The 13,034-nt window shown below is 58.6% G+C and overlaps 1 protein-coding gene across 1 annotated transcript in view; it reads right to left on the bottom strand.

Annotated features, from left to right (window-relative positions):
* Positions 1-12,788, bottom strand: part of DOC2B (double C2 domain beta) — a 37,667-nt gene extending 24,879 nt beyond the window's left edge. Inside the window, exons 1-2 of the mRNA XM_030922713.1 lie at positions 12,269-12,788; positions 2,829-2,908 (exon numbers count right to left, since the gene is read on the bottom strand). Of these exons, the coding sequence (XP_030778573.1) occupies positions 2,829-2,908; positions 12,269-12,590 (402 nt within the window). The 5' untranslated portion in view covers positions 12,591-12,788. The remainder of the gene's footprint in view (positions 1-2,828; positions 2,909-12,268) is intronic.
* Between the last annotated feature and the right edge of the window lie 246 nt (positions 12,789-13,034).

Genomic DNA, 13,034 nt, shown 5'->3' with positions numbered 1-13,034 from the left:
CAGTAAGCTGAGATCTGGCCACTGCACTCCAGCCTGGGTGACAGAGCGAGACTCCGTCTCAAAAAAAAAAAAAAAAAAAGAGAGACAGAAACTGGTCCCACAGTTCAGGGGCGGGCCCCACGGGAGGTGATAAGGTTTGGCAGTGTCCCCACCCAAATCTCATCCTGAGTTGTACTCCCATCATTCCCACAGGTGGTGGGAGGGACCCGGTCAGGGGGAGGCCTCTCCCACACTGTTCTTGTGGGAACGAATCACTCTCATGAGATCTGGTCTGATAAGGGGAATCCCGTTTTGCTTGGCTCTCATTCTGTCTCTTGCCACCAAACGTGTGAGAAGTGCCTCTCACCTTCCGCCATAATTGTGAGGCCTTCCCGGCCACGTGGAACGGCAAGTCCAATAAACCTCTTTCCTTTATAAATCACCCATTCTCAGGCGGGTCTTTATCGGCAGCGTGAAAATGGACTAATACAGGCGGGATGGGCAAAGGAGGCCCGGGGGAGGCCCTGGCTAGTACTGGCACTGAGGGAACAGACGGGGGGTCTGGCTTTGAGAGGAGAGCCTCTTCCCCAAAACCCTAGCCCTACCCCGCCCTGGGCCCCTCAGAGACTGTTGCTGGCGAAGTGTTCAGGAGAGGAGCTTTCTGGCCTGAAGTATCATTCAGCCTGAAAAAGGAACTTTTACATGCACTGCGATAGGGATGAAGCCTAAAGACTTTCTGCTGAGTGAAAGGCAGACTCAGAAGGAGAGACGCTGGGGGACTGCAGTTATATGAGGTATATGAGGTCCTTAGAAGAGTCAAATCCATAGAGAAGGAAGCCAAATGGCGGCCTCCCCAGGGGCCAGGGGAGGAGGAAGAGGGAGTTGTTTAGTGGGTCCAGTCTCAGTGTTGCAAGCTGAAGAGGGCTCTGGAGAGGGTCTCACAGCAGTGTGAAGGTAGAAGGTACTTAGCACAACTGAACTGTATGCTAAAAATGGTTGAGCGCTGAGGGGAGGAGTAAAAAAAAACGGTTGAGCTGGGAAATTTAGATCTGTGTAATTTACCACAATAATAAAAAACAAAAACAAGAGTCTCCCAGAACTGGCAGTGCCAGGGGCCGCGTGTTAACCCAATAATGCTCACAATGGCCGTGTAGGGCAGGGACAGTCAACCCTCCTTACAGATGGGCAAACTGAGACTGACCCTTATAAGGGGTGACAAGCAGGGGTGCACCTGGAGTGTCCAGCCCCCACCCCGGCCCTCCGGAGGCCAGCCTCACTTCAGCTCGCCCACCCTAGGCCCCTCCCCACACCCCAGCCCAGAACCCCAGCTCTTCCCCAGCCTGTGCCACCCCTTCCCTACAGAACTGGATTCATACAGAGAAGGAACTGGGCCTCCCATCCCCACTTCTGATACCTGAGGGATACAGCCCAAAGTGGACATACACTTACATGTGTGCACGCACAGTACCCACACACGCACACACACAGTACCCACACACACACAGAGCTATGTATGTGCACACACACGCACCTGCACACACACGCACCTGCACACACACACACCTGGAACAAGGAAGGAAAGGCCCTGGTGTCTGGCAGACAGAGAGGAAGGTGTGGGCTTTGGCCAGAGTGGCCTGGCAGCCAGCACCTCTCCAGTCCCCAGGCCTGGACCACCTCTACAAAGCTGGACAGAGGGAAAGTAGGGAGGGTCTAGCTTGATCTCTACCTTGGCACAGCTGGGGTGTGATAAATGCTCAGTTCTGCTCCTAGGGGCGGCTGGAGCCCCTGCCAGGCAAGGCTGGGCATGCCCTGAGCCACAGCACAGGTGGTTCTAGAGGGGAGGGCAGGGGTGGGATGGAGTGTGCAGGCCTCTCAGTGCCCAACCAGGGCCCTGGGCCTGGCGTGGATGGCACTCACACCTACCCATGGCAGTCTACGTGTCACGCCCCAGGCTGGGCTGGGGAACAGCCTGGGGTGGCACGCAGTAGCCTGTCCTACTGGGTGGGCACGGCGCCAAGGGCAGCCCTCACTGCCAGGCTGGGAGGAGGGGCAGGGAGCCTGTAGGTTGGGAGTCTGGGTGGGGCTCTGCGGGAGCCGCTGGATATGAACTGGGCTGGCTCAGGCCCTTCCACGGCACTACTAGGGAGACTCCACTGGCCACGCAGGCCCTTACCTTGCGAGAGAACATCAATTTTGGCACCTTCCTCCCACAGGGAGCAATGGGGTGAGGGGGCAAGGGAACAGGACAGGTGAGAACATGGAACTGACACATGCTGGCTCGAGTGGCAGAGCCAGAGGGGAGCACCAGGGGCCGGGCCAGGCTGCAGAGGGGTCCACACACACCTACAACCCCAGCCCACGTAGTGAGGATCGGAGGGCCTCTGGGCTCAGGCCCTGGACACCCTGCCTCGAATGGTGTCAGCCTCCTCCAGTGGCTCGGCTTCCAGGGTGCACAGTGGCGTCCCCACTCCTCGGGCGTCTGGGAGGCCTGGAGGCACCAGCACCCAACCCACCCTCCCTTGGCCTGCAGGACAGACAGCACCCTGTCCCTCTCTGTCCCTCTCAGCCACCCCTCCCCAGGCTCCGGAGGCCTCCGTCCAGGCCTCCATCTTCCCATTCTCGGCTGTTTCTTTGCTCCCCTCAATGCCGGACTGTCCAGGGCGTTTCTTGGAGTTGGGTATTCACGAAGGTTTAAACAAGAATTCCTTCCTGGCCCACACCCCACACAGCTCAGACATCCAAAAGCCTGGACAGGAACCTGGCGGGTGGTGTGGTCTGGCCTCCCTGACCTAGGCCCTCTCTTGCGGACCCCGGGGCAGGGACTTTGGGGGCAGGCCGGCGGGGCCTACCTTGGCCTTGGTGATGGTGCAGTGGAGGGCGTTGTTCTCCTGGTCGTACAGCAGGCTGAAGTCCAGCGTGCCCAGGGCAGCTGCGGACAGAGGAGCGCACAGGTCCCACCCTGGCCACGTCTTGGAGAAGCGTCACTTGTCCCCGTGAGGCCGGATGGGCCTGGCCTGGGCAGGTGCCACTGTTCCATGGTGGCTGCCACCAACGGAGCACTGGCTGTATGCCAGCCCCTCACCCGTCCTCCCAGTCCCACCCAACCCTGGGAAGTTACAATATTCTCCCCACTTTCCAGAGGAGGGGCTGAGACCCAGAGAGGTCGGGTGGGTCACGCCAGTCCCGTCTGGCCCAGTGTGCAGCCCGCCTGAGCTGGGCACCCAGTCAAACGAGTTCCTGCCCTACTGGTGCAACTGCCAGTCTGGGCCCCGTGCCTCAGTTTCCCTCCCCTGTGAGATGTCACAAGGATCACATGAGAAAGCAGAAGAGACGAGGCTTGGAGAGAGGCAGGCCCTGGCCAATACACAGGACTGCGGCTCCTCTGCCTCTCGGGCCCCTTGGGGACCCCGAGCAGGCTGTGAGGAGTCAGCTGGGTCCTCCTACTGCTGCCCCCAAGTCTCTCAATGGCAGTGATAACTCCCTACAGCCAGGGGGGAGGGTGCAACCATAATTGGGTGCAGCTGCCTCCCTCCCCGGGGGCAATCACTCACAGCAGCTGTGGCTTTCCATGCAGAAGCGGCTCCCAGCATGAAGGCCGAGGTGATGGTAGGGGGCAGAGCTTGGGGGCAATCCCCAGACAGCAAGATGCACATTCACAGATGGCCTCAGAAGCCCAGAGTCTGCTCCCAGGCTGCAGGGCTGGTCAACTGGTGTCACATTCATTCATTATTTACCAAGTGTTTACAATATGCCAGACTCTAGGGGATGGACATCTGTGAGGCAGAGTCCCTACCCCAAGGAAAGCACAGCTTAAGGGGAGGAACAAAAGGAAAGAATTTGCTGCAGTAGAGTCTGGTGAGCCAGGAGCCACGGGGAGCCAATGTGAATTGGGACCATCAGGGAAGGCTTCCTGGAGGAGGTGATGTTTCACCTGAGCCATGAGGGATGAGTAGGAGTTGGCCAACGGTACAGTGGGGCTGGGGGAGGTGATGATTCCAACCACAGGCCAACCAGCAGGTGCGGGCTTAACGACTGGTGTGATCCTGGGATAAGGGAAGGCCAAACTTGAAAGACTGTATTCTTCAGGCTCTGAGCTATGCTCCCAACATGGATCTAGATCCAATTATGGCCACACCTGACTGGGCCCATCATTTACATCTCGTCTGCGGCTGCTTTCCTGCTTCAGAAGCAGACCATATGGCCTGCACAGCTGAAAATATTTACTGTCCGGCCCTTTATAGAACAAATTTGCAGATCTCTGGGTGAGTGCTGGGCCCAGCCAGGCATAATAAAGTTTCTTGGGTCTGCAGGGAAATTGGCTAATGAAAGGCCATTGGTGTGGAGTGTCCTTTATTGTGAGCTGGTGATGGGAGTGGCATTTGTCCAGATCACCCCCTTCTAACATGGATCAGGCACATGTCTGTGTTTGCAGCAGTGTGGGGTGCAAGACCTGCCCTCTGACATCAGTCTCCTGGGTTCAAATCCCAGCATGCACTTCCCTGCTGTGTGACCAGCTTATCTAACGTCTTTATGCCTCAGTTTACTCATCTGTAAAATGGAGACAACAGTGGTATCCACCTCACAGCACACAGTGTGCCTGGGGTATAGGAGGGGATCAGTAGATCATTACAGAAGAAGCAGATCCCTCTGGTGGGTTCTCCAGCTAACAGTACTGGCTTCTGTGAGACCCATTCTGGAATGAAACCGTCCTTGACTGGATCATTTCCCTCCCTGCCTTTGGGAACAGAATATACAAATGGTCACTTAAGCTTTTCTGAATAACCTCAGTCACTGCTATGGCTACGATTACTCTTCCGAATGTCAGTCATAGTCCAGATGCGAACAGGGACATGAACCAACCAGAGGGTCCCGGGTGGTCCTCTTTTCGGTTTTATTTTTCTGCCTCTTTCTTTGACATCAGCCTGAAACTCCTATTAGATTACTTGTCTGTGGTAGTACAAACAGCTCTCTCACCTGTTCAGTAATTGTTTCTCCCAAGAAACCAGGTGATGATACTTGTTAGAACTATGCGCAAACTAAGAGCCAACAGATCTTGGTGGCTGGCGCGGTGCTCATGCCCGTCATCCCAGCAGTTTGGGAGGCTGAGGCGGGTGGATCACTTGAGGCCAGGAGTTTAAGACCGGCCTGGCCAACATGGCAACACCCACCTCTACAAAAAATACAAAAATAGCCAGGCATGGTGGCGCATGCCTGTGGTCCCAGCTACTCAGGAGGCGGAGGTGAGAGGACCCCCTTGAGCCCAGGAGGTTGAGGCAACAGTGAGAGTGACTGTGCCACTGCATCCGACTTGGGTGACAGAGCAAGATCCTGTCTCAAAAAAATCAATAAACACTAGGTCTTGAGTGAAGCCTGGGGCATGTTCTCCTGAGAAGGGTATGTGTGCCTCAGCAATAGCTGTAGCTGGCATGCTTGCTGCCATCTACACACCAAGCAGGTGAGGCTGCTGGAAGGTAGGTATGTCCCACCGCTCCTGCAGCAATGAACACAGCCACAGCCCAAGACACACCAATCTGTGCTTTTGTAACAATATTCTCCAAAGCTGTTGGCTTTACGTGACAGTCAATCGATCTGCCGTTCAGGTCAGGCCTACCTGGGGTGCGTTCCCCCCATGATTCACCCTCCTGAGCAATGGGACCATGCCTTGGCCACACCTCTGAGACCAACAAACAGATGCAGACACACGTGGCTGGTCCATTCAAGCCCACCTGCCCTCCAGGTGCTCCCAGGAGCTTGGATCTGGTGTGACCCTCACTTGTGGAAATGCACCGTCTGATTGCTGCCTGTTTCCCAACCCCGGAGAAGGACAGCCAGAAGACAGAGTGGCTGTCTGCTCCCCGGGAACACCCAGCTCCTGGAGGGGAGGAGCCCCTGCACTGGCTCTATAGAAACCCCTGTCTAAGGAGGGCAGCGACCTGCTCCATCTGCTCGGGGGGGAAAACTGACACCTGTCACCACCTCCTGGGAAGGAACAGCACGCCCAGTGTGTCACCAGGAAGGCACTGATGAATTTCTTTGAACTCCACTGGAAGGTAAGAAATGATAGTTTATAAATAGAAGCTCGGTCACAATTTTCAGAGGCTAGTGAAGCTCTCTTAGGGAGCACATGGCCCAACTTCATTTCCCTTCAGAGAAATGAGGCTCAGAGAGGGCAGGTGAGCTGCTCAGCACGGCCCAGCAGACCAGGGCACAGAATCTAGGCCTCTTCACTTCCATCATGTTCCATAACAAACATGATAGTTTCTCCCTGGAAGCCTAGTGGCTCCCAAGAAGTTTTTTTTTTTTTTTTTTTTTTTTTTTTTTTTCCTGAGACAGGGTCTTGTTCTGTTGCCCAGGCTGGAGTGCAGCGGCGCAATCACAGTTCAGCCTCCCAGGCTCAAACAATCCTCTCACCTCAGCCTCCCAAGTAGCTGGGACTACAGGTGCCCACCACCATGCCCAGCTAGTTTAAAAAATATTTACGTAGAGGCCGGGCGCGGTGGCTCAAGCCTGTAATCCCAGCACTTTGGGAGGCTGAGGCGGGCGGATCACAAGGTCAGGAGATAGAGACAATCCTGGCTAACACGGTGAAACCCCGTCTCTACTAAAAAATACAAAAAACTAGCCGGGTGAGGTGGCGGCGCCTGTAGTCCCAGCTACTCGGGAGGCTGAGGCAGGAGAATGGCGTGAACCCGGGAGGCGGAGCTTGCAGTGAGCTGAGATCTGGCCAGTGCACTCCAGCTTGGGTGACAGAGCGAGACTCCGTCTCAAAAAAAAAAAAAAAAAAAAAAAAATTTACGTAGAGACAGTGGTGTGTGTGTGGGGGGGACAGTGGTGTGTGGGGGGGAGGGGGGACAGTGGTGTGTGTGGGGGGACAGTGGTGTGTGTGGGGGGGGGAGGGGAGGGGGGACAGTGGTGTGTGTGTGGGGGGAGGGGAGGGGGACAGTGGTGTGTGTGGGGAGGGGAAGGGGGGACAGTGGTATGTGTGGGGAGGGGAGGGGGACAGTGGTGTGTGTGGGGAGAGGAGGGGGACAGTGGTGTGTGTGTGGGGGGGGACAGTGGTGTGTGGGGGGGGACAGTGGTGTGTGTGTGGGGAGGGGGGACAGTGGTGTGTGTGGGGGGGGACAGTGGTGTGTGTGGGGAGGGGAAGGGGGACAGTGGTATGTGTGGGGAGGGGAGGGGGGGACAGTGGTGTGTGTGGGGAGGGGACAGTGGTATGTGGGGGGGTACAGTGGTGTGTGTGTGGGGGGACAGTGGTGTGTGTGGGGGGACAGTGGTGTGTGTGGGGGGACAGTGGTGTGTGTGTGGGGAGGGGGGACAGTGGTGTGTGTGGGGAGGGGAGGGGGGACAGTGGTGTGTGTGTGGGGAGGGGGCACAGTGGTATGTGTAGGGAGGGGAGGGGGGACAGTGGTGTGTGTGGGGAGGGGAGGGGGCACAGTGGTGTGTGTGGGGGGGACAGTGGTGTGTGTGGGGGGAGGGGGGGACAGTGGTGTGTGTGGGGAGGGGAGGGGGCACAGTGGTGTGTGTGGGGGGGACAGTGGTGTGTGTGGGGGGAGGGGGGGACAGTGGTGTGTGTGTGGGGAGGGGGGACAGTGGTGTGTGTGTTGGGGGGGTCTCACGATGTTGCTCAGGCTAGTCTTGAACTCCTGGGCTCAAGCAATCCTCCCGCCTCCACCTCCCAAAGTGCTGGGATTATAGGCACGGGCCACTCTGCCCTGGTCCAAAAAGGTTTTTTTTTGGGTTTTTTTTTTGTTGTGTTTTTTTTGCCACTTTGTTTATCTGAAATCTTAGGAGGATGTAACTAAGAAACAAAAAGAGAGAAAAGCAGAGTTGCTCTTGGCAAAGGAGGGTGAGGGCTCAGCCGCTTCGCCACCCTGCAGAGCCCTCTGCGTTGGAAAAGCGCCGCGGGCTTGACGAGGGCCCTAAGGGCAGGAGAAGGTGCTTCTCTGTGAGCCACAGCGCCCTGCCCTTGGAGCGCGCAAATCACATGACCTCACTGAAGTTCACATCTTCCGAAAAATAATGAGGGTTGGTCACTAATGGGCCTTTGAGAGTTGTCACCCGCTTGTCGATAATGATAGAGCTTTAATGGGGCTAATTCAGAGAAAATCAAACTCAAGCCCCTGTTGGCTCCTCGAAGGCCGAACACCTCCCTGCTTGGCTGATGGAGACTGACAGCATCACCATAACCTTGGTTTGTGCCTGGACTTTCCCGACACCCTTGGGAATAGGAAATCTACCCTGATTTCCTTTTTTTTTTTTTGGAAGAAAAATATCAGGCTCTCAAATAGTTTAAAAAAAAAAAAATCTGTGGCAAGAACCATAGAAAACCATCGAGCTTGTGTTGAAAGCATTTTATAGTTGGGGAAACTGAGCCACTGAGCCAGGCTGGCACTGCAGGGAGGATAGAGAGAAATGAGCTGTCATCCCTGCTTCCCAGGAGCTTAGAGATGAGTGTTAAGATTTTTATAAACATCTTCATCATCTGCTTTAAATTGTTGGAAGGTTCTCCATCAACTCCTGGACTTAGTTCAACCTCCTTGGTGTGGCCTTTAAGACCTTCTGTGATATGACTGCTTTGGCCTCCTCACAGGTCTCTTCCGCTTCTTTGAGCCACTGGTTCTATTGTTTTGCCTACACTGGGCTGAGATTCTGACACTTCAGGACCTGTGTACACAGCTGTCCCTCTGCCAGGAGCACCTCCCTTTCCTCTTTTCCCTCTGCCAGCCCGCCTCCTCCCTCCTCCCAGTCTTACAGTTGAGCCCTCTCTGTGAGTGACCTCTGCAAGCCAGAGCTTCCCATTTAGGTTCCTGCTTCCCTGACCCTCGCTGCGGCGTCACCTGTTTGTCTTGGTTTTGATGAATACCCTCAGCTCAGAGATTGCCTCTCAGCATTCTTGTATGTTACATGTGCATAACACAGAGCCTGCCACATAGTCGGTGCTGTAACATTGAGTGCATTAAAAACATCACAGGTCCAGGTAGAACACGACTGGGGCCAAAGAGGTTCTGGGCTCAAAGGAAGGGGCACCACAGCCGGTGGGGGCTGGAATATACCCCCTGACAAGGAGAGCCTTTGCGGTGGACTCAACATTTTGTCCTTGCTCCAGACCTGCATGGGCATCAGTCCTGACCTGGTCCCGGGTGAACCACACAGGGCAGGTTTAACATGGGCACAGGATGCAATTCTGGCCAACAAGACACAAGGACAGGTCTCCTGGGGACTTCTGGGAGAGGTTTCCTTGCTCCTAAACTGAGACATGAGAAAAGGAATCAGTCCTTACCCAATCAAGGACCTTATTGTTACGTGTGATGCCTGGGCCTGCAGCAGCCACCTTGGACTTGAGGGTCCTGCTTTGTTGATGGAGACTGACAGTGTCATTCTGACCTCGGTTTGCACCTGAACCTTCCTCACCCAGACACCCTTTGGAATAGGAAATGGGCCTTGATTTTTGGTCTACAAGGAAAAGCGCCAGCCATGTGCAAAGATGGACAGAACCATCACCCCTGACGGTGCTGAGGTGCTGACACATTGGTGCACCCTGGTGTGGCAAGACCTCAGCTGTCCTCATTGTTTAAGCCACTCTGAGTTGGTTTTCTGTCACTTGCAACCCACAGCACTCTAGTGATTACAGCTTTGAAGAATGAACTGGGCTTCCACAGGTGAGGGCCAGGCAGGAGAGCAACTCAGGTAGGGGCAGCGTGTGGTGTGTGGGGCCCACGGCCCAACTGGAGGGCAGCACGCCACAGAGGCCATCCTAGGAGAACTGGCAGGGCGGACACCAGGTCCTGCTCATTAGTACATTCACTGCCTTTCCTCCCTGTCATCGCCCCTCTGCGAGATCTGCTGGGAACATGTGAGTTGTGTGCTTGTGCTTTGACATGACTTAATAAAGGAAGGGCTTTAAAGAGCCAGGAGAAAAGGCTGAGTAAATAAACAGCACTTCACTCTCTGCCTTGGACAACAGAGCAACCGCCCTCATTTCTTTTTGTCAGAACAGAGATAATCCAATAATTAGGGCAGCAAATAGCATAACCCTGGCTAAAGCCATAATGAACCATCTGGCTTGAATCACTTAGGCTTATTCTAGGGATCTGGTTGTCAGAGCCCAGAGGGGGGCACGGCCTGGGGTACTGGGTGGAAGGCAGTCCCACCCCAGAACCTGTTCCCCCACCACGGACAAGAGCCAAGATTTCTAGGCTCCTGTGCCTAGGATATTTGCTCAGCCTCCCATAGGATCCAAGCCTGGGGGGGTACCCCTTGAAGGGGGCGACAGGAGCCCAAGCAGGCCCTGGCTCGGTGGCACACCGTCCTCCTTAGCTCCTCTGAGCACGTTTTCAGCATTTCTTTGGCGTGTCCTGGTAATACGGGTGTGGCCAGCCCACAGTTCAAGCTGGCAAAGCTGCATCCAGCTCTGCCCTGCACTGCTGACCCCATGTGAGTCTGGCCCCTGCATGCCATGTATCTGAGGCCAGGGACCCAGCACTGCTGCCAGGACATGCTCCATGAAGTGCTGCTGAGTTGATGAATTGGACATGCGGCCGGCTGGCCTGAGTTTCAAGCTTCCTGGTCCCCTCCTTGCTTTGTGGGTTCAGAGACAGAAAAAAAAAAAAAGTCTCTTGGCCATTCGCTATCCAGAGGGCCCTCTGTGGAACCAGGAGGGTGGCCTGAAGCTCTGCCCTCCCCTCTTACTTCCTTGGTGCAGTGGCAGTGATGAAGGAAATGGGAACAAGTTTCCCATCCCTTCTTCTGGCGGAGGCTTTGGATTCAGGGCAGCCAAACGAGTGACTTGGGTCCCACTTAGGGCCTGCCCAGAGGCTCAGCAAGCCCAGGGTGAGCTTTACACAGGGTGCCAGGAGCAGAGGGGAGGGGGTGGATCTAGGGCACAGCCCTGAGGGCAAAATTCTCTTCCGACCCAATTTCCCCAAGCTGGCAGGAAAGTGGAGGGACAAGACGGCTCCCCAGCCCCCACACCCCAGGGCAGGGCCTTCATATGCCAGGCGCTGGCCCGAGGGCCGTGGTCCAAGCCTCGAGAAAGTGCCTGGCAGGCAGTTTCCCTACAGGGGCCCTGCTCTAACCGGCCACTGCTGATGGGCCTCCCCAGGTGGAGCGATGGGGGAGATCTCCGCCCCGGGGGCACTGGTAATCCCTACCTTCAGCTTCTGCTGGCACATTTGATGCTTGGGAAGCTCCAGGCCCGCAGCCCACAGGCCCTGGTGAGTGCCCAAGCCAGGCGCAGACACCCCTGCTGTGCAGGGGAGGGGCAGTCCCAGCCCTGGAGAAGCTAGAGCAGGACTCCTGCCCGGGCCACAACCGGGGAAGGGCTGGGATTTGACGCTGGTTTTCCAGGTCTCAGTGGCAAGTCGGGAGCCACAGCTGGGCTAGGAGGGGGTTCTCACATCCCATCCCCACCCCGCGCAAACCGGTTCCTCACTGGACTGCGACCTCTTCCGGCCTCGGTTTCCCAGCCTGTCCGGCCCGGCGGATGGGAAACGGCGCCAGGAGCGCCCACCGGCCGGGCCTCGGTCCCGGGACTCCGGTGCTTGCCTACTCCCCGGGGCTCAAGGCTCAGTCCAGGAGGAGGGGAAGCGGGCTGGGAGGCCCTTTCTGCCCGGGGGCCGTGGGCGTAACAGGTGGGCGCAGGTGCGCGGCCCTGGCCAGCGCCGCGGCGGGGTCCATGGACACTGGAGGAGGAACCGCCAAGGTTTTTCCAAAGGACAAGCGGCCCCGCGGTCCTCCTGGTCCTCTGCCCGCGCAGCAAAGCCGCTGCGCTCTGCGGGCCGCCGGGCCCACGCGGGAGGCCGGGCCGCTCCCAGCCTCGGGCCCTCCTCAGCCCGCCCCAACCCCGACCCTCGGCCGCGAGGCCCTCCCGGAGCGGCTGGCGAGCGGGGAGCAAGCGCGAGGCCGGCAGCAACTGGTGTCTCCCCGGGACACAGCTCCGCCCTTCCCGGGAACAAAAGCAGCCGCCCGCGCCGGAGCTTGGGGAGGGCGGGCTGGCAGGGAGGGGGCGCGGCGCCGGCTCCTGGGAACCCGGCCCCGGAAATGGGACACCCCCAGGGGGTGCCCCCAAACTTCCCTCCTCTCCGGTCTGGGTCAGGGAGGGCTCGAGGCGGGTGGGCTGGGCGCGGAGAGTGCACGGAGCGCGCGAGGGGCCCGCAACCCCGCGGCGGGGCTGTGAGCCGAGGGAGAGCGCGACCACGCGCGGGGGACCGGCCGAGGGGACCCGCGAGGCCTGGGGGCGCCAAGCCCGAGCCAGGGGAGGGGGCGCGAAGTCGGCGAGTTGGAAACTTACTGCAATCGTCCGACTCGTAGCCGTCGGCGTCCGGCTCGTCCTCCGGGGGCTTGGCGGGCGGCCGCGCGGGGCTGGGACCCGGGCTGGGGCCCGGGCTGGAGCCGTAGGCTCCGAAGAGCTGGTCCACATCCTCGTCGTCCTCGCGGGCGCCGTCGGAGGGGCTGCTGCGGCCGGCACTGGCCGCGGCCGGGCGCGCGGAGGCGTCCGGGGGTGCAGCGGCGCGGGGCCCGGCGTCCGGGGGCAGACCCCGCGGGAAGCGGGGGAAGTAGTCGGAGATCTGCTTGATGGGACGAATGGGGCCGGGGCACACGTCGATGGCCATATGCTCCTGGATGCTGATGGTCGCCTTCTCCCCGCGCCGCCCGGAGGGTCATGCAGGCAGCGCCGCCCCGCCCCGGGCGCGGCCCGGCCCGGTGCGACCCCGGCCCGGGGGCGGTTCAGCAGGCCCGGCGGGGCGCGGCGGGGGCTGCAGGCATCGCCGGCCGCGCCCCCGGACGGCCCTGACTTGGCTGCTGCCCGCTCCGCTGCGGACGGCTCGAGTGAGTGCCAGGGGCCGGCAGGCAGGGGGCGGGCCCAGCCCGCGTCACCCGGCAGCAACCAAGCAGGGTGAGTGTGCGGACTGCGCGGGCGGCGCGGAGCGGAGGGAGCCGCGCGGCGCCACACTCACTCGCACTCACACCGGCGCGCACGCCGGCCCGGGACCCCGCGCGCGCACACTCGCGGCCGGGCAGGGCCGCCAGGCGCCTTCCGCTCATGCACGGCCGCG

This window comes from Rhinopithecus roxellana, chromosome 19, assembly GCF_007565055.1.
Source record: "Rhinopithecus roxellana isolate Shanxi Qingling chromosome 19, ASM756505v1, whole genome shotgun sequence".
NCBI classification, from domain to species: Eukaryota; Metazoa; Chordata; class Mammalia; order Primates; family Cercopithecidae; genus Rhinopithecus; species Rhinopithecus roxellana.
This window is presented reverse-complemented; position numbering and strand designations above follow the sequence as displayed.